The sequence below is a fragment of the Malus domestica genome, chromosome 13 (genome assembly GCF_042453785.1).
Source record: "Malus domestica chromosome 13, GDT2T_hap1".
Taxonomy (NCBI): Eukaryota; Viridiplantae; Streptophyta; class Magnoliopsida; order Rosales; family Rosaceae; genus Malus; species Malus domestica.
This window is the reverse complement of record NC_091673.1, coordinates 7,015,388-7,039,137: the sequence shown is the minus strand read 5'-3', so window position 1 is coordinate 7,039,137 and position 23,750 is coordinate 7,015,388. Positions and strand designations below refer to the sequence as shown.

Here is a 23,750-nt window from a genome sequence, read left to right as displayed (position 1 = left end):
ATTCGTTTTTTATCGCTGATGAATCACACGCTAATAAACCACACGGCAAGTCATAAATTGTCATGACAAAACCTTTAGTTATTCCCTTTAAAAAAAAAATGATGAAAACTGTCTTACGAATCACGTAACTTGAGTGTATTCCTCCACAAGATTCTCTCGGTGGTCCGAACTATACATGTGTAAATGACATCACAAGACTCGACATGCATTGCTTGTTAGATCATGGACGACGTGGCAGTTTGACCCATGCCCCCGCCAGTCTAAAACCAACCCACCATAACCATTACCAACAAGAAGTTAACAACCCTCCAAACCCCAAGTGACTCAGTCCAACTCGTTCTCCCAAAACTCAGCCTCCTCCCCTTCTTCTCACTTCTTCTCCCTTCTTCTCCTCCGGATTTCAAAGTCCGTCACACATACCAAGCGATTCTTCAGCTGGAAAGATGGTTGCCCATTTTTCCAATTTCCAAGTGAGTCTCTCTTAAAAAATACCTGACTTTTTCCTTCTTTCCAACTTTCTGCTTGTCTCTATTGGTTTAGGGTTTTACTCAGTCGTTTTCGTGTTTGAATATTGCTTCTTAATCAACTGCCTAGATTGAAAAGCTATAATCTTTAGAGAGAGAAAGTGAGGAGAGAGAGAGGGTCAAGGGTTTTAGGTGAGAAAAGGAGCAGAGAGAGAAGAGGTTTTGAAATTTCAATACCAACTATTTATGCCAAAATTTTCAACTTGATGGGTTCTATGTTATTTCCTGGAAGTATCCTTCAATGGGTATCGATTAGTTTTTAGAATTTTTGTCAAAAACTTTGAGATGTTAGGGGAAGAAGAGAAAAACCGGCTCGCCGGAAGTACTTCCCGGAAAACCTACTTGCGGTCGGTTTCGTGGTCTGACCGGTCACCCTCTAAGCATAACAATCCATATCCGAGGCCACAGCTGGTTAGTAAAGCGAGGTCCTGCCTCCCTCCACTTCAGCCCCTTTCAATAGCCAGAAATACCGTTAAGGAGTGGCCGCGGGCGGGGTCTGATGATCTCGGGGTCTGGCCTCAACCGCAGACCCCGAGAGGTTCGGCTAAACCGCTTCTGAATTCGAACCCAGAAGAACCTGGGAGAGAGTTTGAGTTTAAGAAGGATAAACTTGCGTTTTTCAACAAAGAATGCTCGAGAATTGCTGATCATATATTCTTAGGAAGTGATGCCGTGGCTAAGAACCGCGAGATTTTGAGGCAGAATGGGATCACTCATGTGCTGAACTGTGTTGGGTTTGTTTCTCCCGAGTATTTCAGAAATGATCTTGTGTACAAGACACTTTGGTTGCGAGATAGCCCATCGGAGGACATTACGAGTATACTCTATGATGTGTTTGATTATTTTGAAGATGTTCGAAAGCAAGGCGGGCGAGTTTTCGTGCATTGTTGTCAGGGAGTGTCTCGGTCCACCTCTCTGGTCATTGCATACCTAATGTGGAGGGAGGGCCACAGCTTTGAAGATGCGTTCCAGTATGTGAAGGCAGCGAGAGGGGTGACTAACCCGAATATGGGTTTTGCTTGTCAACTCCTTCAGTGCCAGAAGAGGGTACATGCTGTGCCTGCAAGCCCAAATTCCATGTTAAGGATGTATCGGATGGCCCCGCATTCATCGTATGATCCTCTTCATCTGGTGCCAAAGACGTTGGGACATCCAGGTCCACAAGGACTCGACTCTCGTGGGGCGTTCATTGTGCATGTTCCATCTGCTATATACGTCTGGATTGGAAAGGATTGCAACACAATGATGTCAGATAATGCAAAGGCAGCTGCCTTTCAGGTCATCCAGTATGAGAGGGCAAAGGGCCCGATTGTGGACATCAATGAAGGTGAAGAACCGTTGGAGTTCTGGGATGCTCTTTCCAACGGACTCTTAGCAGAAGATTCCAGCAAGACAGATGCCAAAAAGGTAGAAACTTTTTCTTCCGCAGGTGATAAGGTTTCTGCAGCGATGTGTGGTCAGGTTGGTGAAAGGAAGGTTGCCGAATATAATTTGGATTTCGAAATTTTTCATAGGGTACTTGCAGGTGGGGTTGTTCCACCTTTTTCAGTATCAAATACCGAATCAGAAACTTGCCTTCCAGCCAGAGAAAATGGATGGGGTAGATTGCGGCAAAAGTTTGCAAGCGGAATTATGAAAGGATTGGTCACATCTTCTGAGGTGAACCGAAGCCCTACCCCGTCCGGTGATGAATCGGATATGGTTGTGGAAACTCATAAAGAAGCAGAAGACTCCGTTTCCCCAATCGAGCCTTCGTCGCCATTATCAGCATCACGTCACTTTTGTCGTTCACCAGATTCCTTTGAATGTTATCCAAATAAAAGCCCACGTAGGGTAACAGATACTGTTAGAGAGGTAGAACGCTTTGCTCCTCTGACCGATAAGTTACTGTTACCTACAACTCTTTGTGGTTCACCTGATTCATTTTCTTGTTTTCCTGACAGAAGTCCCAAGTTCAGCTCCAAATCCCCAACACTCTCCCCTTCAACCTCTGAAAACTCCAGTTCATTTACCTTTTCACCCTCATCTTCCAATTGGTCGGACTTGTCATATTTGTCTTCTCGACAGCCTTCACCTTCTGGCTTGGATTCCACAGATCCATTTAATGTTAAGAATATCTCTTTGGCAGATAACTCATGCTTGCTTTTCAAAAAATCTCCCCCGTCGCCTACAGAAGCATTTTCTCCTGATTCTACTCTGGAAATGGCAAATACAGGTTTTCCATGTAAGGGGATTTCCCCCTCTATTGCGGAGCGTAGAGGGAGTAATCCTCCACCTCGAATGTTGGTACCTTTGGTTGATGAAACACCAAAAGTTCCGAGGAATCTGGTACGCTCACGGTCCTTCTCCTTACCTGACATGGCTGATGATGCAATGGACACTGATTGCAACCAATCTGAAACTGTGAGCAACAGAGAAGACCTAATGTTAGATGTGAACGTTAGTCACCATGGAAACGAATTGAAATCTGAAAGGATCACGCAAGCAGCGAAAGTGATCAACCCTGTTTTGTACCAGTGGCCTTCTTTGAATAAAGTGGAGGCACATCAGTCTCACGAACTTCATACTGGATCAGCGTATCTTTTGCCAGCTCCAGATACGAGTGCAGGCACAAGTAATCCTGGTATCTTATTTGTCTGGTTGGGACTCGAAGTATTGCAGGAGGGAGGGCAAAGTCCGACATGTGAGGATAGACATCTTCACTGGGAGGCCATAGGACACAACTTGCTCGATCGCATGGGTTTGCCTATGAATTCCCCTGTACAGGTAATTACCATACATTGTTTCTCTGTTTTTCATTATTGCTTAATTGCTTCTGTAATTTCTAACCAATGTCTGATTAATGCACATTAGCATATCTAATCTTTGCCTCTGAATGCCTATTTATGCAGATAATAAGAGAAGGTGAGGAGCCGGAAGAGTTCCTGATCCATCTGAGCCGTATATCCATACAGAAAACATAATCGCGACTTGAAGAATTGGAAGAATCGGGTTTTATGAAGGTTGCAGATCATGAGAGGGGAGTTGGCATCCCGGGCCGCTTTCCGGCTTGAGTGATGTCTGGAGTGGTACAGAAACATGTATAGAGAACAAGTCGGCGTTACGCTGATAGAAATTATAAGTTCTGTTTATACGGCAGATAAATAGTATCAATTCAAATAAGTGAATCCGGAATATATTTTTCCCCTGTAAAGCACCGAAGGTGTTGCCATTTCAGTTGAAATGATAATCAAACTCATATTTCGAATTGCTCCTCAAGTTCTGCTTCGCAACTTTCGGTTCCGGCAAGATCGAGAGAACAAGCTTGATACGGTAATAGTTTCTGTTCTTGCTTAGCGTTGGACCATTCAAAACATTCCAATGTAAGTTACAACACACTATACAACAAAATGGCCGTGAATTGCACCAACGACTGCACATTACATACCCCGGAAGTACCAATTTTAAGGCGAAAGTCGTATTCTATTTCTTCTGTGAAAGTTCACAAAACTAAGGACTGCAGTTACCTCGGAGGCAATGTCCCCACTATCAGGTCTTCATAGCCCTTGAGCTCTCAAACGAGCCACTGTTGGACCTAATGCGCTACCTCTCAAGCCCCTATACGACCACGAGCTCCTAACTGAACCATCGTTTTTACTCCAACCGTTCTCCTCCTGCGACAGTTCTGCCTTCTTTGCGTTCAATGCCTTGCTGATTTCATCCCATGCACTTGCTTTTCCATTTTCAACATATGTAAACAACAATCACAAATCATATTCAGATTCTTCATATGTGTAACGCTTCAAATGAGCCTTCACATCCGGTACGCAGAAACAGATACGAAATGTGGAAATCCAATTAGTACCTTTTGCAGCAGCACGAGTTTCCTTGTCTTTGTCGAGCTGCCTGGAACCTGATGCTACATTTTTATCTCCATGGACTGCTTTGGCTGTGTTGAGGTTGCCATGCTTAACAATGCGGACATCAATAAGGGAAGAATAATCTACCTGCAAAAGGATCAATACTTGTCAGATTCTAGCAATCAAAGACTATGAAGCAGTAAATCACAGCCACTGACAGGCAAATAAAACATGAGTGCATATAAGTACAAAAAGGGTCATAGGACGACGGTACTGGTCATCACTATAACTCGATCATACAAATATTTATCATCAAAAAAGGGTAGTACAACAGTAAATGAATGTATCACACTTTGCAACACAATGAAAGTGGTAGTTCAAATACCTCTAAAGAGCGATCTTCCCTGTAAAGGGATGTATCTGGTACCACATCAGATGCCTCATCTGTCTCCGCAAAAACAATGGGATATTCTGGAACCTGTACTAGCATAATCTTATTTGATTGAGGGTCGTACCGTGACACTTCTCCAACCTACAGGACAAGTAAATCTTTGATGGTAAAGATTTATGTTCATAACAGTCAAAAGATATTTAAGAGAAGAAAGAGTCATACTCGGTATGAGGAAACTTCAGGAGTCCAGCATGATGTTAATTCAATCAAGCGATATGCAATTTGATCACCTTCCTGCAACACATTAAAATGCAAATTAATACTTATTTCCTTAATACTAAAACAAATGGAATATAAAGGACAAGAGTGACTTTGATATGGAAAACATTTTACAGTATCATCTCGCTTTATATCAATTTAAAAGTGGTCCAGAGCATTAGCTAAATGTGCAAAAGACAGAAGAAAGGTTCAAGCAGCTAAAAGGTGCGATTGTACAACGCCAACTGCCAGTAACTCTTTCTAACATCTTTTCTTAGATGAGGGAAACAAATATCCATGCAAACAAAACGGAAAGCAGGAAAGCTACAAACCTTAGGTAAAGAGGTACAGAGCTCAAGCTTATCGAAGTCCATGTGGTCATTTACAGGAATCTCTTTTTCGATACCCAGTATTTCAGGCGACTCTTGATTCAGATCTTCGTGGTCACTTCTTGAATGTGTTGTTTTCTCCATACCCCATTTTTGACCCCTCTTCTTGCTGGTTATTCCATTCCACCGAAAATTTTCCTGAAGCAGGCAGGACATACAATTATGAAGAAATCACATATCTCAATAGATTAAGCCAATTTCAAGCTTCCAAGACCCTATATCTTACTTTTCAAGAAATAATTTTTTTTGAGTAGTTTCAGTAGCCCATATAGAAGAGAAAAGTCTATAATGATCTAAAGAAGAGAAACATACCACTGGATTTCTATTCTGCTGAATAGGCTGATCTCCGTCCACTGGAACAAGTATACACATCAGATAATTGGAGTAACAAATTATCCATAATTCAAGTATGAAATCGTAAAAAAATATTGGTGAACTCAAATGCCATAAGTAATTGTCTATCCAAAGATATGACCCATACATACCTTTTCCGAGGGGTTCAAAGCGAATATGTCCTGGCCTAATTACTACAGGAACAATATCCTCCTCCTTATCCTTATCCGTGTTATGTTGCTCATTCACTTCATTGTTATCTGTTTTCATTCGCTTATCCTCTCCGTCACTATCTGTGTCTGATTGTTCATCCTCTCCTTCACTGTTTGTGTTTGGTTGTTGACGTTTATCTTTACCAGTTGATTGCTGATTATTTGTTTTGAGCAATTGCGTCTGATGTAACTGCAAATTGGAAAGCTATATACAACTTTATTTCATGAGAAAAAAGTAGTCCCTCTTGTAAAAAGCAGATAAATTTACTTCAGAAAATCAACTTAAGCTGAAGGACCAAATACTCCCACATGTGTGTACACATGTGCACTTGTGGGTGTATGTGTGTGAAAGAGGAATCTTTATCTATTTATCATCTTAAACACCGCATTACCTCTTCCTTCTCAGCTTTCATTTTTTCCCTCAACCATTGCCTTTTGGCCTTTTTACGTCGAGCACTTCTACTAGGAATCTAGGACAAAAAAAGATAAAAAGAGTTGACAAATTTAAACTTATAACAGATATAAAAAAATGTATGACAAACAGCACGTACATCTCAGATTATAGTGATAACTACTACCTTTTTAATTTCATCAGGCATATCAGATGAAACCACACCCTTTATTTCATTCTCTTGAAGCTGACAGGACCTATCAAACAAAATTGGGGAAAAGAAAAAATGGGCAAAAATGGTGAGTACTAGATGTTTACAGTCTTACAGAAATTTGGTGACATAAAATTCTAAAAACCTAGCTCTATAGGGTTTAGCTAGCAAAAATGGTGACTATGGGAACAAAACTTTTTGCATTTCATCATCATCATCATATATAAAAAGGCCAGAAAGCTACCTCTTTCCATTGAGCAGTGATTGACCTATTCCATTGGTTCTTTTGTCAGTTTTAGGAGTGCTTGAATGATCCGGTCCATCCTCTACACTAAACGACTTTTCCTTCTTGGAACGACTCTTTTTGGTAAGAACACGAGACTGAGGAGAACTTTCTTTCTTCTCCGCACGGACATCATTCTGAAGGTCTTCAGGTAAACCTGAACATTCTGCGGTAGCAGCAGATTTAATTCTCTTCCTCCTGAAATATATAAATGCAAGTCAGGTGCCTCAGTAAACGTGCATGATATCATAAACACCTTAAACGCTTACATAATAATATACAGGAATGCAGTTAGAATGCCAAAGTATCGCTGATAGATGTGGTAAGGAAATATATAACTACTTCTTTATTTTAAGAAACCTCGACTGGATGAGGAAGAAATAACTATTTCATTTTAGTTCCAATTAAAGTTTGCCCCGGAATAAACGTGTATACCAACCATAGCACACTAATATTCTATCAGCTGAACAAATGATACATTTGTTGCATGCCGTCGCAAATAACCAGAAAATCGAGTAAAAGACATACTTAGAGCTCTGAGGTTTGTCTGAAAGCTTCCTTTTCTTGGACCGTCTGTTTGAACCGGTATCGGGTGCATTTTCAACAGGAAGTATATCCTCCAATTGGTCAGGTTCACCCTCTTCCGAATCACTATCATATCCTCCGGTTTCCTTTTCGAATTCCTCATTAGCCAGAAGCTTCATGCCTCCATTAATTGGTTGCCTCTCCACAATTTCCTCCACCTCAATAGCGTTTGTTCCATCATCAATCAATGCAATTTCAGACAATGCGCCCTCTTTCCTTTTCACACTGTTCAAATCACATATCAAAATACATACCCAATAAAAAAAAACCCCCACATTTTCCGATAATACAAGCATAAACTGACCTGATAATATCTTTATCCTTGAAAATGGAGGTCGACTCAAAAGGCGGAAGCACAAACCCATCCATCTGCGAAAAAAAAAAAATCAAAATTGCGTATTAAAATTTCAAATTTCTTTGGGGAATTAGGTTATGGGGAGGGGATGCTTACAGAGATGAGGAGGCCATCGGGACAAGAACGGTGGAGGCCGAAAGCGTGTAGGAGATGGGCCGCAAGGTCGGAGATGATGCGGAGGTGAGGCTTGAGTAGAATCCAGCTCCGCCGGAGTCCTTGTGTCCTCTGCGACTTGCTCAGAATGTGGCGCTCCTTGAATGCCACCCGAAGCCTCACGGTCTCCGTCGTCGTCGTCATCGGAAGATGAGAGGAAGAGAGCGGAAGGAACCACTCGAACTTCTTAAACCCTCGGTGGGGTTTTCAGAGCTCTCTATGTTGTGAGCCGATAGTGACAGTTGTTCTGCAAGTGTTAACCGAGTATGGGCCTGGGCTTAGGCCGCTGGACCATCGACTACTATAGTTAATGGGCCTTTTGGGCTTGGAAAGGACTGTCACGATAGAATTCCGGGCTTCTTTTTTCCTTTATTGCTTGAAACTCTACTTTAACCTACTTTGCTCCATAGAACTCAAGTTGTGTCACTTTGAGTCTGAAACTCAAATTTAGTATCATTTTTTTCAAAAATTTTACTCTTATCATATATTTGTGTCATCTATCTAATATAAGTGGGACTCACATGTGTTGGTAGGCGCTACCTCTATTAAAAATATGATACAAATGACGGTACAATTATGTGGTAAATGTAGCATTACTCAACTTTTTCACATTCCGTCAATTCCGTAAAACATATGTTAAGTTGACTGATGTGGCATGATCGGGTTATAAGACAATTACAAATAAGGTTATTTATTCAATCAATTGTAGCAAATAGATAGACAATTCTTAATGCTTTCAGCGAATCCGTCCATTTGTTTCTATACAATTCAATGACTAAACGATCTCATATTTTATTGAATTTTTTGTAAGGATGATCTTTACAAAGTATTTTATAATATGAATTATTCTGATCATAAGCATAATCTGTAAATTAACCACATAGTGAATTAAGGAGGAACTCCTATTTATACATTAAGAAACCAAGTTAATTCCTTTTTTTAACATATTATATACATTAAGGGGGTGGATGAGCGGGCTAAGCCTCATAATTGTCTAGCAATACTATGGTTCAAATTTCAGAATTTTTTTTTTTAACAAACGATATTATCTATACTAAAGGGGAAGGGGTAAGCTAAGCCTCATAATGAGTTAGCAATAATGTGATTTATATTTGTCTTTGATTAGAATCAAACCTAAAACTTATTACTTACCAAAGGCATACCACTAAACTGTAATACGGCCAAATTCCTAATTTTATTACTTAAGTATGTCGTACATAACTCCGCCGTGTAAGTTTATCTTACATTGCCGGTCCCAAGCCCGGATAAATGAGGAGGGGGAGGGCGTCAGGTAGTCGACAGCCGGCACTCCATGATTACGTCGAATCCTTATGAAAATGAATCCAGAACAAAATCGCGCTAAAGCTAGGGCGTCACCCGTAAGTGGCACGCTGTGTGGCCCGAGCACAGTGATAAGTGAGCAAGGGTCGCTGTATCTCCATCGGCACCCGGATGCAGTGTTAAATGAGCAAGGGGGCTATAGAAACTTCTTTTCGAACGACTCCACTCAAAGTTGTTTGGGAGCATATGCTCCTATCAACTTTACACGGGACACACAAAAGAAGTACTTTGATCCTATTAGACGGGGAAGGGTGAAGAAGCTAGGACAGAAGGGTAGAGTTCAAGAGAGCAAAATACGTTTAGGAACGTGGAATATAGGAACCTTGACGGGAAAATCTATGGAAGTAGTAGAAGTTATGGTGAGGAGAAGGATAAATATTATGTGCCTACAAGAAACTAAGTGGGTTGGTCATAAGGCAAAGGATCTAGAAAACTCAGGTTTTAAATTATGGTATTCGGGCACAAATAGAACGAGAAACGGTGTTGGCATCATCGTGGACAAGACCTTGACACAAGATGTTGTAGATGTCAAGAGGGTAGGAGATAGAATCATGGCAATCAAGATTGTAATAGAACAAGAACTTATCAATGTGATTAGTGCGTACGCACCTCAAGTAGGGTTGGATACGAGTTCGAAGGAGAAATTTTGGGAAGACCTTGGAGACTTGGTGCAAGGAATTGCTCAGACGGATAAGTTATTTATAGGAGGAGATTTAAATGGACACGTGGGTAGGGAGACAGGCAACTATAGAGGTTTTCATGGAGGCCATGGTTTTGGGGAGAGAAACGAGGATGGGGAAGCTATCTTGGATTTTGCAATGACATATGATCTCTTCTTAGCCAACACCTTCTTTAAGAAGAGAGAAGAACATGTGATCACCTACAAGAGTGGGTCGTCAAAAACACAAATAGATTTTCTTCTAATGAGGAAAGGGGATCGTATAACTTGTAAGGATTGCAAAGTTATACCAGGAGAGAGCATGGCTAATCAACATCGCTTGTTGGTGATGGATGTACATATCAAAAGAGTGAGAAAAAAGAACAAGACTTGGAAGTGCCCAAGGACTAGATGGTGGAATCTAAAAGAAGAAAAACAAGCCATTTTCAAAGAGAAAGTAATCACCCAGTGTGTGTGGGATAGAGAGGGGGAAGCTAACCAAATGTGGGATTCCATGGCTAGTTGTATCCAAAAAGTAGCAAAAGAGGTATTAGGAGAGTCCAAGGGCTTTGCCCCACACCAAAAGGAATCTTGGTGGTGGAATGAGGAGGTACAAACAAAGGTGAAGGTTAAGAAGGAATGTTGTAAAGCCTTATACAAGGATAGGACCGATGAAAATGGTGAAATGTATAGAAAAGCGAAGCAAGAGGCGAAGAAAGCTGTGAGAGAAGCTAAGTTAGCGGCTTATGACGATATGTATAAGCGACTAGATACCAAAGAAGGAGAGTTGGATATCTATAAACTAGCTAGAGCAAGGGAAAAGAAGACAAGGGACCTAAACCAAGTGAGGTGCATCAAGGATGAGGATGGAAAGGTTCTTGCTACAGAGAACGCGGTTAAAGACAGATGGAAAGGTTATTTTCATAATCTTTTCAATGAAGGACATGAAAGGAGTGCTTCTTTAGGGGAGTTGAGTAACTCAGAAGAGTGTAGAAACTACTCTTTTTATCGTAGAATCCGGAAGGAAGAAGTGGTTGTAGCTTTGAAGAAGATGAAACATAGAAAAGCAGTAGGCCCAGACGATATACCAATCGAAGTGTGGAAAGTTTTGGGAGAGACAGGTATAACATGGCTCACTGACCTTTTCAATAGGATTTTGAAAACGAAGAAGATGCCAAATGAGTGGCGAACGAGCACTTTGGTGCCTATCTACAAGAATAAGGGCGATGTACAAAATTGCATGAACTATAGGGGTATTAAGCTAATGAGTCATACAATGAAGCTCTGGGAGAGAGTCATTAAGCATAGATTGAGGCAAGAGACACGGGTTTCGGACAACCAATTCGGGTTCATGCCAGGGCGCTCAACCATGGAGGCAATCTATCTCTTCCGAAGATTGATGGAAAGATATAGAGATGGGAAAAAGGATTTACACATAGTCTTTATAGATTTGGAAAAAAAGCGTATGATAGGGTCCCAAGAGACATTCTTTGGAGGATTTTAGAGAAGAAAGAAGTACGAATAGCATATATCCAAGCTATACAGGATATGTATGAAGGAGCAAAGACTGCCGTAAGAACTCATGAAGGACAAACCGAAAGCTTTCCCATAACTGTAGGATTACATCAAGGCTCATCCTTAAGTCTTTACCTTTTTGCGTTGGTAATGGATGAGTTAACAGGACATATTCAAGATGATATTCCTTGGTGTATGCTTTTCGCAGACGATATAGTGTTGATAGATGAAACTCAGGAAGGGGTAAATGCAAAGCTTAACCTTTGGAGAGAAGTGTTGGAATCTAAAGGTCTTCGCCTAAGCCGATCAAAGACAGAATATATGGAGTGCAAGTTCAGTGCAAATGGAGGCCAAAACGAGTTAGGGGTGAAGATCGGAGATCAAGAAATACCAAAGAGCGACAGTTTTCGTTACCTAGGATCTATCTTGCAAAAGAATGGAGAATTAGATGGAGATCTCAACCATAGAATACAAGCTGGATAGATGAAGTGGAATAGTGCATCCGGCGTGTTGTGTGACCGCCGTATGCCACTGAAGCTCAAGGGAAAATTTTATAGGACGACAATAAGGCCGGCGATGCTGTATGGCATAGAATGTTGGGCGGTGAAGCATCAACACGTACATAAAATGGGTGTAGCGGAGATGAGGATGCTTCGTTGGATGTGTGGGCACACGAGAAAGGATAAGATTAGGAATGAGGATATCTGGGGTAAAGTAGGAGTAGCCAAAATTGAAGGAAAGATTAGAGAAAATCGGTTACGGTGGTTTGGACATGTGCAAAGAAGGCCTACTGACGCTCCGATTAGAAGATGCGACTATGGGACAGAGGTTCAGGGCCGAAGGGGTAGAGGAAGACCTAGGAAAACTTTGGAAGAGACCCTAAGAAAAGACTTAGAGTACTTGGATCTAACGGAGGACATGACACATGACAGAACACAATGGCGTTATAAGATTCATATAGCCGATCCCACTTAGTGACTTGGATTTTCCAAGTCTCCAACCGAGAAGTTTTCCTCACTCGGGAAATTAAGGGAACACTACCTCAACCTACATGCTTCACTCACAAAGCTTCAACATACAAGCTTCAACAAAAGAAAATTCAAAGAACTTAGCGAATAAGGCTTTGGTATATTTAACACAATACGTTGAAATGAAGGAAAGCTTATTTATTGATATCCCCGATAAGTTACAAATATGTACATATACTTGAGTCAAAATAAACAAACAAGAGGGAGCCTTCACAAAGGTTGCTTAGGAGAAGTCTCAGCAGTCGGTAGAGCCCCAGAAAGAGAAGGCACCGGAGGGAGATCATTCGGAGCCTCAGTACTGGACAGAACCCTAGAAGGAGGAGGCATCAGAGGTTGATCATTTGGAGCTTCATTACGCGGTACAGCCCAAGAAGACGAAGGCAATAAATGTCTTTGGAACAAACCCACAAATCTTTGATGATCAAGTAAAACCTGACCATCAGATTCCTTCATCTGGTCAAGCTTCCTCTTCATGTTTGTAGCATAGTCATGTGCGAGCCGGTGCAACTGTTTATTCTCATGCTTGAGCCCTCTAATATCCTGTTTGAGACTCATCACTTCAACCGCCAATGATTCAACTTGGCGGGTTCGAGCAAATAGGCGTTGGGCCATATTAGACACAGAACCTGCACATTGAACACTGAGAGCCAGAGAATCCTTAACAGCCAACTCATTAGACCGTTTGGAAAGTAGTCTGTTATCTTTGGGAGTGAGAAGGTTCCTGGCCACTACTGCAGCGGTCATATCATTCTTCATCACAGAATCCCCAACGGTAAGAGGACCAGTAGGGGAGACGAAGGATGGGCGCCATATGTTGTCTGGAGAAGGCGGTGCTGCCTCTTCAACAAGGTTCAAGTCAAAACGACGGTCGGAGGGGCCAGACATTTTCAAAGATGTTGAAGAGAGAAGAGGTCAGACAAATCAAGATCTTAGAAGTGCAAGAATGGAGCTTCTACGGGTGGATATTCAAGTGTGCTTTGGAGCTTAATGTCAGCCCCTATAAAAATCTGCACTCGACGAAGCTTCAGAAATCGAAGAGGCGCCTGCTCAGAAATCGAAGAGGCGTTTGCTTTCTCAAAAGCTGGGCTGCTCAGAGACCACGATGGTCGATCTCAGAAATCGAAGAGGTGTTTGCTTTCTCAAAAGCTGGGCTGCTCAAAGACCACGAAGGCCGATCTCAGAAATCAAAGAGGCTTGCTTTCTCAAAAGCTGGGCTGCTTAGAGACCACGAGGGTCGATCTCAGAAATCGAAGAGGCACATACTCTTCCAGCCTTGTCAGCACCTGTTACACGCACACTCAGCTTTGCGAAAATTATGGGCATTCTGTCGAACATTTCTGGCGAAGTAGAAAGCATATGAATCATACTGTTCAATCACCCACTTCCCACACGCAACAGTAGCTCATGGGTACCACAAATAACTTTGCCAAAGTTCTCTGACAAAGTTGAGACACGTGAAGCTTGCAGCTCCCACTACATCGCTCTGACCAAGAAGGGTAAAAGAATAGCAAAGAAACAACACTAACAAAGTTTAGACACATAAATTTTGAAGGTCTAGCTACCATATTATTACCCACAAGGGTAAAGGAATAGTACCACTGCTGGATAATTGGAAAGTCCCTGTGTGTCAACCTCTGTGCTTCGTGGCAAGGTAGACTAGCAAACATGCCCAACCTTTACTCACATTCGAGAAAACACTCCAACAAGATTGCTTGCTCCAAAATCGAAAAAGGCACCACCCTCCGAATCTCGAGAGCCAGACTCCCAACATGATTACTTTCTCAAAAATCGAAGAGAGGGTAAAGGAACAGTACCACTGCTGGATAATTGGAAAGTCCCTGTGTGTCAACCTCTGTGCTTCGTGGCAAGGTAGACTAGCAAACATGCCCAACCTTTACTCACATTCGAGAAAACACTCCCAACAAGATTGCTTGCTCCAAAATCGAAAAGGCACCACCCTCCGAATCTCGAGAGCCAGACTCCCAACATGATTACTTTCTCAAAAATCGAAGAGAGGGTAAAGGAACAGTACCACTGCTGGATAATTGGAAAGTCCCTGTGTGTCAACCTCTGTGCTTCGTGGCAAGGTAAACTAGCAAACATGCCCAACCTTTACTCACATTCGAGAAAACACTCCCAACAAGATTGCTTGCTCCAAAATCGAAGAGGCACCGCCCTCCGAATCTCGAGAGCCAGACTCCCAACATGATTACTTTCTCAAAAATCGAAGAGAAGGTAAAGGAACAGTACCACTGCTGGATAATTGGAAAGTCCCTGTGTGTCAACCTCTGTGCTTCGTGGCAAGGTAGACTAGCAAACATGCCCAACCTTTACTCACATTCGAGAAAACACTCCCAACAAGATTGCTTGCTCCAAAATCGAAGAGGCACCGCCCTCCGAATCTCGAGAGCCAGACTCCCAACGTGATTACTTTCTCAAAAATCGAAGAGACACAGCTCTCCGAATCTCGAGAGTCAGACCCCCATCAGGATTGCTTTCTCAAAAATCGAAGAGGCATCGTTCTCCGAATCTCGAGAGCCAGATCCCCGACAGGATTGCTTGTTCGAAAACTGAAGAGGCACCACTTTCCCAACTTTAAGAGCTGGATCTCCCTGGATAAAGCTTGTCTGTAATCTTCACACGCAATATCAGCTTTCCAGATACCACAGACCACTTTTTCAAAGTGCTCTGACAGAGTTAAAACATGTGAAGCTGGCAGCTCCCACTACCGTGCTATGACCAAGCAGGGTAAAGGAATAGCATTATTACTTGATGTTAGGGAGACTCCTATATATGTCGACCTCCATCCCCAACGGACAGGCAGACCTGCAAAAATGCTCAACCCTTCCTCTTATCTGAGAGGGCACTCCCAACGAAGCCTTTCGAAATATTCAGCTTTCTTTCCCCCCGATAATACCTCTGTAAACAAGCTATACTAGAGCAAGAATATCTCATATCATCAGGGTTAAAAGCAAGAGTATCCCATATCATGCTTTTTCCCTGTCTTTTCCTTTGGCCTTGTTCTTACCTGCAAGATAAGGAGAAAGAGAGCAATCAGTCAGCACTTGGAATCAAGCTTCCAGCCAGGAACTAACTGCCTGGAACCCCTTACCTGATTACTTACCTGGTATTGCTCTCGAGTACTCATCTTCAACATCTTATGCTTCCAGGGAAGATACCGCATCTGCCTGAGGAACAGATAGGGCAAGTGAGAAGGATACAAGGAAGCATGTGGAGACAAGCGTAACAGCACACGTGCCGATACATCCACTACTCTGTCAAAAGCAAAAGTATCCCATATCAGCAGGGTCGAACGTACTCTAGATTTGATAGACTTGTTTTGACCCTCAAATTCTTCAGTCGGCCTTATACTCTGGAGGAAACCAGAAAACCCTCCAGCCCAGTTCAAGAATAAGCCTGTGGAAAGTTACTTCTTCAAAAGCAAAAGTATCCCATATCATCTCTTCTCATTTTTCTTCTCTTTATCCTTCATGCTGCCTGCAAGATAGGGAGAATGTGAACAATCAGCCGAAGCTCTGATTGCTTACCTTGTCTGTCACCTCTTTCAGCAGATCCCCTAGCTCGGCGACTTGGGGGACTCCTACTACATGGTTTGTATCGCGCTTAACCAAGCCTGAAACTACAAGTAAGCTTCAAGTGAAATTGATACATTACCTTGTGCATCTCCACCAGTTACAGATACCACCCCTGGATGGAGGAAGAGTACTTCCAGAAAAGATGCCACATCTACCTATGAGACAGATAAGGCAAGTCAAGACGATACCACACTCCGGTACTTAGAAGTTTCGTGGTTACGAGATCATTCTCCCACAATATTTCCTAATGTCATTTGTACTAAATCATTCACTTGTACTCACTAAAGGAGAGCTTGAACCTATGTACTTGTGTAAACCCTTCACAATTAATGAGAACTCCTCTATTCCGTGGACGTAGCCAATCTGGGTGAACCACGTACATCTTGTGTTTGCTTTCCTATCTTTATCCATTTATATACTTATCCACACTAATGACCGGAGCAATCTAGCAAAGATCATAAAAAGTGACCGTTTTCGCTACCTAGGATCTATCTTGCAAGATAACGGAGAATTAGATGGAGATCTCAACCATAGAATACAAACTGGATGGATGAAGTGTAAGAGTGCATCCGGCGTGTTGTGTGACCGTCGTAGGCCACTGAAGCTCAAGGGAAAATTTTATAGGACGGCAATAAGGCCAGCGATGTTGTATGGCACAGAATGTTGGGCGGTGAAGCATCAACACGTACATAAAATGGGTGTAGCGGAGATGAGGATGCTTCGTGGGATGTATGGGCACACGAGAAAGGATAAGATTGGGAATGAGGATATCTAAGGTAAAGTAGGAGTAGCCAAAATTGAAGGAAATATGAGAGAAAATCGGTTCCGGTGGTTTGGACATGTGCAAATAAGGCCTACTGACGCTCCGGTTCGAAAATGTGACTACGGGACAGAGGTTCAGGGCCGAAGGGGTAGAGGAAGACCTAGGAAAACTTTGGAAGAGACCCTAAGAAAAGACTTGAGTACTTGGATCTAACGGAGGACATGACACAAAACCGAGCGCAATGGCGTTCTAGGATTCATTTAGCCGACCCCACTTAGTGGGAAAAGGCTTTGTTGTTGTTGTTGAAGTATGTCGTACATAAATCAATGAGATTCCCCTAATGTGACTCAAGTCTTTTTCTCATGCTTCTCGAGACGCAAATCGTTGGACATGCCATTTAATACGACATCTTATCATACAAATATGGTATCGTTTAAAATACAAACAGAAGGGCTAAATTAGTTAAAGCATCTTCAAATGAGATGTCAAAAGATAAATGTCAAATATTAATTTGATAGTTAATGTGGTAATGTCAGATTTTCTCTTTTTCCAACCGATATGTTTTTTTGTTATAAATGATATTTATATGACTCATTTTAAAAAGAAATCAATTAATTATAAATTTTCAAGATCTATAATTTATGCATTAATGGAACTGGCACAATAAAATAATTAAAAATTATTTGACATCACATTTTCTCATATATCAAATTTGACATAATTAACATTTGAAAATCATATGTCAATTCACATAAAATTGACATATCAGTTGAAACTTGTTCATACCTTCAAATTTGATTACATGACATTTCATTTAGAATTTGACATCTTTTTCGAAAATGGTCTTACAAACTTTTGACCATACAACAAATATTTGAAACAAGTCCTACACTTAGCCAACTTCTGTAAAGATAAGAGTTACAAATATTGGATAAAAAAATGGAGTTACAAATCAACTCAAACACTTCAAGTGGTGTTGATTGCAGCTATACCACGACTTGGCCTAACAAGTAATATCGTTTATTGATATTCTTGTTTAGTTATAAATGAGATGTCTAATGTTTGATTTTTATTAAAAATGAATTTGAACTGCATTATTACTGATTGATTACAAATAGAAAAAAAAAATTGCCGAAGTGAGAGAGAGATGGAAAATATCAACCACTCCATTATCCTGGGTGAATAAGTCTGGTGGTGAAAGCGACAATGGCACCACAATTGCAATGTGTGAAAACGGAAGATGAAGGCCAAAAGGCTCTCGTTATCCGCCGAAGGAGGACCGAGAGAGTGTTAAAGCTGCACCACATTTCTCGCAAGAGATTTATCCTCTCCCTTGGCGAATTATACCAATAATCCGTTTAAATATTTTCAGTGGCTCTGCTGCTGCCATTGCATTCACTTCATGTACCACATAATAATGTTCGTACCTTTCTCTCTCTGATCCTTTCCCCATACAATAATAAACCCTTCATTTTTTATACGTCAGAGCACACTTGTGAACTTGAGCACACTTGTGAACTTGTGCACCCATCTCCCCTGCCAGAAGAGCACTACCCACCTGGGTTTTCCCTGCAACTTCCACAGACTTCGCCGCTAACCCAGAAGTTCACAGGTACCTTTCTGAATTTTCCTCTCTCTCCCTCTTTTTTTTTTTTTTTTTTTTTTTTTTTTTTGTTCTTGAGCTTTTTGGTGAATTGGGTTATTAATTTATGTCTGTGTTTCTGCCGAATGGGTTTCTTTTTGGTTGGTGTTTAACTTGAAGTTTTGGTCTTTGGTCAAGATATGTAATCGGTGCCTCATTGGTTCATCTGTAATTTTACCATTTGCCAACTCCAGTCGTTTCTTTTTTGGTTTTCCGCATTTGGGGTGTCCTTTATTTGGTGATTCTGAACAAAATATTACATCTTTTCCAAGTTTTATAGGATTCATCTGTTGTGATATAATTGTTTAGGCTTTCGGTTCGATAGTTGTGGTTGCGGTTGATCTTATTAATGCTGGTGTGGTTTTGCTTTCTCTTAATTTTAGTTTGTTAATCAGGATGATTAGTCCATTCAGTGAATTAGTTTATTATTAATGTGAAATTTTAATTTTTGGTTTAGTTGCCCTGTCATAGTCACCTTACATGGTGACACTGAAAAAACTGCAGGCCATACAGAATTTAGTTGAATAAATAATGAATTCTGCGATTTAAGTTGGCTGGTGACTGGGTAGGTATTCAAGCTGCCATCTTCACAACATATATATTTGTTTTCGCCTTTCGTGCTATGTTTCACTCAATGAGTGTAGTCTTCCTGAGAACTGATAGGAAAAAAAACCCTCATCTGTTGTACAATAACAATCTGGTGCAATAACGGTGCGGTCCAGGGTTCGTTCTTCTTTAAAATAGTGTTATTGACTATGGAATGGAGTTTTGACTTTTCAAGGGATTATTTGTGAAGAACCCTTTTATTTTTCCATATGATCGTTTTTGTTTTAGTTCTTGTTACTATAATAACTTACTCTGAAAATCTGCAGGTTAGGGAGTGAGTACATAAATTGGCTGCTTTGCCTTCTCATTGCATTGGAGTAAAACTTTTAAGAACGTAAAACTATCATCATGCCCCTTAAGGCATTGGACTATGAGTCACTGAATGAGAAAGTGAAGAAGGTTCAGTATGCTGTTAGAGGCGAGCTGTATCTTCGAGCTTCTGAGCTTCAGAAGGAAGGAAAGAAGGTACAGATGCCACTTTTTTTGTTTTGTTTTGTTTGGCAATGCAGTTTTTCTTGGCTTTCACTATTGTAAAATTGGCTTGCATGTCTTCTTAACTGCAATCAACTTAACATATATATGGCAAAGAACAGAGTTTAAGTGGATTAGTAGTCCCAATGACAATTCTATCAATTATTTCGGTTTCTTGTCTGCAGATTATTTTCACAAATGTTGGGAATCCTCATGCTCTAGGACAGAAGCCACTGACTTTCCCTCGCCAGGTCCTCATATAGTTCTTTTCGTTGCTAAGCTAATACTCACTTTTTTAGTTTGAATTGTTTGAGTTACTAACTTAAATTGTCCGTAGAACTTGCTCTGACCAAGTAATCTTTTGCTGCAGGTGGTTGCTTTATGCCAAGCTCCATTTCTGTTAGATGACCCTAATGTAGGGCTGCTCTTTCCTGCTGATGCAATTTCAAGAGCTAAACATTATCTTTCAATTACTTCGGGTGGTCTAGGTATCAGCTTTCCCTTACCTGCCTTTCGTGTGATGTTATCATGATAAAAGAACTTGACTATATCCATGCACTGAAGAATTATTTTTTGTGTATTAAACTCCCAAAACCTTATTACACACACTCGCACAACTGCTAAATAGTTCAACTGGTGCTGCCAATCTTAACTTTTTGAAAGCTGTGTTCAATTTATTTCAAAATTTAGCATATCTTTTAAGATCTTCCTTTCGTTTCTCCACAATGATCTGCCCTAGTGATCACCAATTGATGTCATGTTCATGGTGTGATGATCAAATTTTCTCAGTATGTGACTGAATCATGTTAATTGGAACTTCTTTTGTATTTAAAAGTTAGATAAACATCTTATCTTGTCAATAGTTCGTGTAATTATTATGCTATATCTCCAACAATTTCTTCCTGCCTTCTAACTTGCTATTGCCGGTTATTATAAACATGAAATTGCTTTATCCCCATTATCTGCAATAAACATAGCTGAGAAGTTGTTTCTGGGGCCGCTAAAGTTTAAGAGCTCCTTTTATCAACTTGAAATGAACAATTTTGCTTCATGTTGTATGTGTAGGTGCTTATAGTGATTCCCGAGGTATTCCAGGCGTTAGGAAGGAAGTGGCAGAGTTCATTGAGAAACGTGATGGATATCCTAGGTGATGGTTGCTAGATAGCAATCCTTTTACTTCACTTTTTCTTCCCAGGGGCAATAAAGTTGTTAATTTGGTTCTGAAGTTGTGATTTAAGGTGTTTGTAAATTTTTTGGTGTGCCCCAATGACAGTGACCCAGAGCTCATATATCTCACCGATGGTGCCAGCAAAGGAGTGATGCAGATCTTGAATGCTATTATCCGTGGTGAAGGGGATGGGGTAATGTATCTTCCTAAATGACAATAGATAACAGATTATACAAATGTTCTCCTTTTTCGGGCTTTCTTCTTGGACACCTCAATACTCTCCAAACATAATCCTATTTTGGATGCTGGCAGATTCTGGTTCCAGTCCCACAGTACCCACTCTATTCGGCTACAATATCTCTGTTTGGCGGTTCTCTTGTTCCATATTACCTAGAGGAAACAGCAAATTGGGGTCTTGATGTTAATAATCTTCGCCAGTCAGTTGCACAGGCTCGCGCGAATGGAATCACTGTTAGTATCTTTTTCTCTGGCTCGTTTATGGAAGATTGCAGGATATGTGTTTTCAAACTAAGAGAGAACTAGATGAATGGATGAATAGGAGCAGCCCGCAATCTGATTTGACATTTGGCAGACACTTTAATATGTTGGCTGATTAATTTTCAATATAAGGATTTCACAAAGTATAGCGTTGTTTCCGCATGCCTTTGGAGAAATTTCCTCTCTAATGTTCTCCCTTTGCCTCCTGGATTGATATCTACTCCTTTTGAATATAGTGTTAAATGTCAATTTCTTCTTGTGGTTGCAATCAGTGTTGGCTTTCTGTCATGCTTTTTTATTACCAACTAAATATTTAGTGCAATACAATCAGGTAAGAGCGATGGTGATTATAAATCCTGGAAATCCCACTGGTCAGTGTCTTAGTGAAGCTAATTTGAGAGAAATATTGAACTTCTGTTACCGCGAAAGCCTAGTCTTGCTTGGGGACGAAGTTTATCAGCAGAATATATACCAGGACGAGCGCCCCTTTATTAGTGCTAGAAAGGTAAATACTTTTAGCTATCAGAGTTAACTGCATGTGCCTTTCCTTGCAGTTTCAGCTCCAGTCGATAAGTAATTCTTTAATTCTGATAATACTTGTAGGTGTTGATGGGTATGGGGCTACCTGTAAGCAAGGAAGTCCAGCTTGTCTCTTTCCACACCGTCTCCAAAGGATATTGGGGTGAATGTGGACAGCGGGGTGGATACTTTGAGATGACAAACATCCCTCCAAAGGTTTGTGCCTCCATTATTTTGTCTTTTGGCATCGCATAACTCGAGTTTTCATCACACTTGACATTTTTATTGCAAAAAGAGGATATGCAGAGTATGTCTCCAGAAGCATGTAGGATTTAGACTTAACAGAAATACAAGAATGCTATAAAATTTATGAAAGGAAGGGGATTATAAACAAGTTTAAGATTTGATCAACTAGAAGCCTCCTAACTTTCATGTTACATGTCAGCTAATACTGGAACAAGTTAAGCTTTTTTTTCATACCTTGATAAATTGGTGTTTGATGCTTGCATGTTGAATTAATCAGGCCATCTTCATGTAGAATGTAGAATGGAATAAATTCAAGCATTCTTAAATTCAGTATATAAGCTCCAACGCTCATTGATGTGTTTGTTCTCGTGATATCATGTTGCAGACAGTTGATGAGATATATAAGGTTGTATCAATAGCACTCAGTCCAAATGTTCCTGCACAAATATTTGTGAGTGAAAACTAAATATATTGATGTGCTATTCTATATAGAACTCATCTTTCTGTCCGAAACTGTTTTATCTAAATTAGGAAATTACTTGGTCTATTTGCAGATGGGGCTGATGGTCAACCCTCCGAAACCTGGAGACATTTCATATGAGCAGTTTATTAGGGAAAGGTATGCCCTCTAAAAGTATACGTGAATGTTTCTGTTCCTATTACTAAACGGAAACTGGATGGCAAAAGCCGTTCTGCTTTTCCATGGTTCATCAAAGTTGCTGCTTAGATAGGTCCAACTTTGACACTGCTTTTACCATCTTTTCATGTAAACGGTTTGATGTACATGAAAACCTTCAAAAATGGTAACTATAGGTATTTCTTGTTTATCTGAAATTAACAATAATAAATTCACAATATGATATGAGATTTGGAACGTTGGTAATGAGTGGTATCAAGAGATGCCTTCCTGAAGCGACAAATAATGATGGATTTGAATTATTGATTTGCAGCAAGGGGATCCTTGAATCTTTGAGGAGAAGAGCACATATTATGACCGATGGATTTAACAGCTGCAGAAATGTCGTTTGCAATTTCACAGAAGGTAAAAAGTTGCTTTAAATAAGTATTACAGGTCCTTACAACTCGTTCAAGTTTGCCTCATAGAAATAATGGCTGTTTATGTTAACGGTTAAGAAAATTGGTTTTAGGTGCAATGTATTCATTCCCACAAATACGCTTGCCACCAAGAGCGATAGAGGCTGCTAAACGGGCTGGAAAAGTTCCCGACGTTTTCTACTGTCTCAAGCTTTTGGAAGCCACTGGCATTTCCACCGTCCCCGGATCAGGGTTCGGACAGAAAGAAGGGTAATAACTTTTAGCAATCTTCAGTTCTAGCGTGCGACACAAATCTTAGGATGCGCATTACTGAGTCTACTGTAATAAGTTGCACAGAAGTATTAGAGGGACACCGTAAATTCTGTTTGCACTAGCTGCACTATCAAACATCAGTTTCTGATTGTTTCATTTTTACTTCTCCATGTAGGGTTTTCCACTTGAGGACAACCATCTTACCGGCTGAGGAAGACATGCCGGCCATCATGGATAGCTTCAAGAAGTTCAACGACGAGTTCATGGATCAATACGAAGATCGGAGAGGCTATTCGAGGATGTAAAGATCCGGAAAATCATAAGGTTTCTTATAACCTCCAGCTTATGCAAAGCTAGTATTGCAAACCTGTCTACTTTTCACATTAGGCTGTATAAACTGTAAACTTCCTCCTTCTGTCCAAAATTACTTTCACCTCTTACGTATTAAATATTGTATGTATTTATAA

The 23,750-nt window shown here is 40.7% G+C and overlaps 3 protein-coding genes across 6 annotated transcripts; 2 read left to right on the top strand and 1 right to left on the bottom strand.

Annotated features, from left to right (window-relative positions):
* Window positions 1-123: 123 nt before the first annotated feature.
* On the top strand, window positions 124-3,771 carry LOC103452043 (protein-tyrosine-phosphatase MKP1-like). The gene is made up of 2 exons (XM_008391518.4): window positions 124-3,290; window positions 3,416-3,771. Exons 1-2 carry the CDS (start codon window positions 810-812, stop codon window positions 3,485-3,487), a joined length of 2,553 nt encoding a protein of 850 aa, XP_008389740.1. The 5' UTR covers window positions 124-809; the 3' UTR covers window positions 3,488-3,771.
* LOC103452044 (coilin-like) lies at window positions 3,736-8,155 on the bottom strand. Of its 4 annotated transcripts, none has more exons than XM_070810372.1 (13): window positions 7,868-8,154; window positions 7,721-7,785; window positions 7,360-7,641; window positions 6,793-7,029; window positions 6,525-6,594; window positions 6,339-6,416; window positions 5,887-6,136; window positions 5,714-5,754; window positions 5,345-5,539; window positions 4,977-5,048; window positions 4,749-4,895; window positions 4,369-4,510; window positions 3,736-4,254 (listed from the first exon to the last, which is right to left on the bottom strand). In XM_070810372.1, the coding sequence occupies exons 1-13, from the start codon at window positions 8,066-8,068 to the stop codon at window positions 4,061-4,063; spliced, it is 1,974 nt and encodes a 657-aa protein (XP_070666473.1). In that variant the 5' UTR covers window positions 8,069-8,154; the 3' UTR covers window positions 3,736-4,060. The 4 variants fall into 4 exon arrangements, with proteins under 4 accessions (XP_070666473.1, XP_070666472.1, XP_008389742.1 ...); XM_070810371.1 differs by having other exon boundaries at window positions 5,887-6,151; window positions 7,868-8,150; XM_008391520.4 differs by having other exon boundaries at window positions 3,833-4,236; window positions 7,868-8,155.
* A 9,807-nt stretch (window positions 8,156-17,962) lies between these two features.
* On the top strand, window positions 17,963-23,750 carry LOC103452041 (glutamate--glyoxylate aminotransferase 2-like). The gene is made up of 14 exons (XM_029091277.2): window positions 17,963-18,437; window positions 19,340-19,538; window positions 19,730-19,795; window positions 19,915-20,032; window positions 20,610-20,691; window positions 20,818-20,905; window positions 21,025-21,183; window positions 21,542-21,715; window positions 21,814-21,945; window positions 22,361-22,426; window positions 22,530-22,594; window positions 22,926-23,017; window positions 23,124-23,280; window positions 23,459-23,750. The coding sequence occupies exons 2-14, from the start codon at window positions 19,422-19,424 to the stop codon at window positions 23,586-23,588; spliced, it is 1,446 nt and encodes a 481-aa protein (XP_028947110.1). The 5' UTR covers window positions 17,963-18,437; window positions 19,340-19,421; the 3' UTR covers window positions 23,589-23,750.

Coding starts and splice junctions, on each gene's coding strand:
- LOC103452043 (XM_008391518.4), top strand. CDS start 810: ATGTTAGGGGAAGAAGAGAAAAACCGGCTCGCCGGAAGTACTTCCCGG. Junction 3,291..3,415: donor CTATGAATTCCCCTGTACAG/GTAATTACCATA, acceptor CTATTTATGCAG/ATAATAAGAGAAGGTGAGGA.
- LOC103452044 (XM_070810371.1), bottom strand. CDS start 8,068: ATGACGACGACGACGGAGACCGTGAGGCTTCGGGTGGCATTCAAGGAG. Junction 6,152..6,338: donor TGAAAGCTGAGAAGGAAGAG/GTAATGCGGTGT, acceptor AGTTGTATATAG/CTTTCCAATTTGCAGTTACA. Junction 5,540..5,713: donor AGCAGAATAGAAATCCAGTG/GTATGTTTCTCT, acceptor TGCCTGCTTCAG/GAAAATTTTCGGTGGAATGG.
- LOC103452041 (XM_029091277.2), top strand. CDS start 19,422: ATGCCCCTTAAGGCATTGGACTATGAGTCACTGAATGAGAAAGTGAAG. Junction 20,033..20,609: donor AATTACTTCGGGTGGTCTAG/GTATCAGCTTTC, acceptor TTGTATGTGTAG/GTGCTTATAGTGATTCCCGA. Junction 23,018..23,123: donor CGTTTGCAATTTCACAGAAG/GTAAAAAGTTGC, acceptor AATTGGTTTTAG/GTGCAATGTATTCATTCCCA.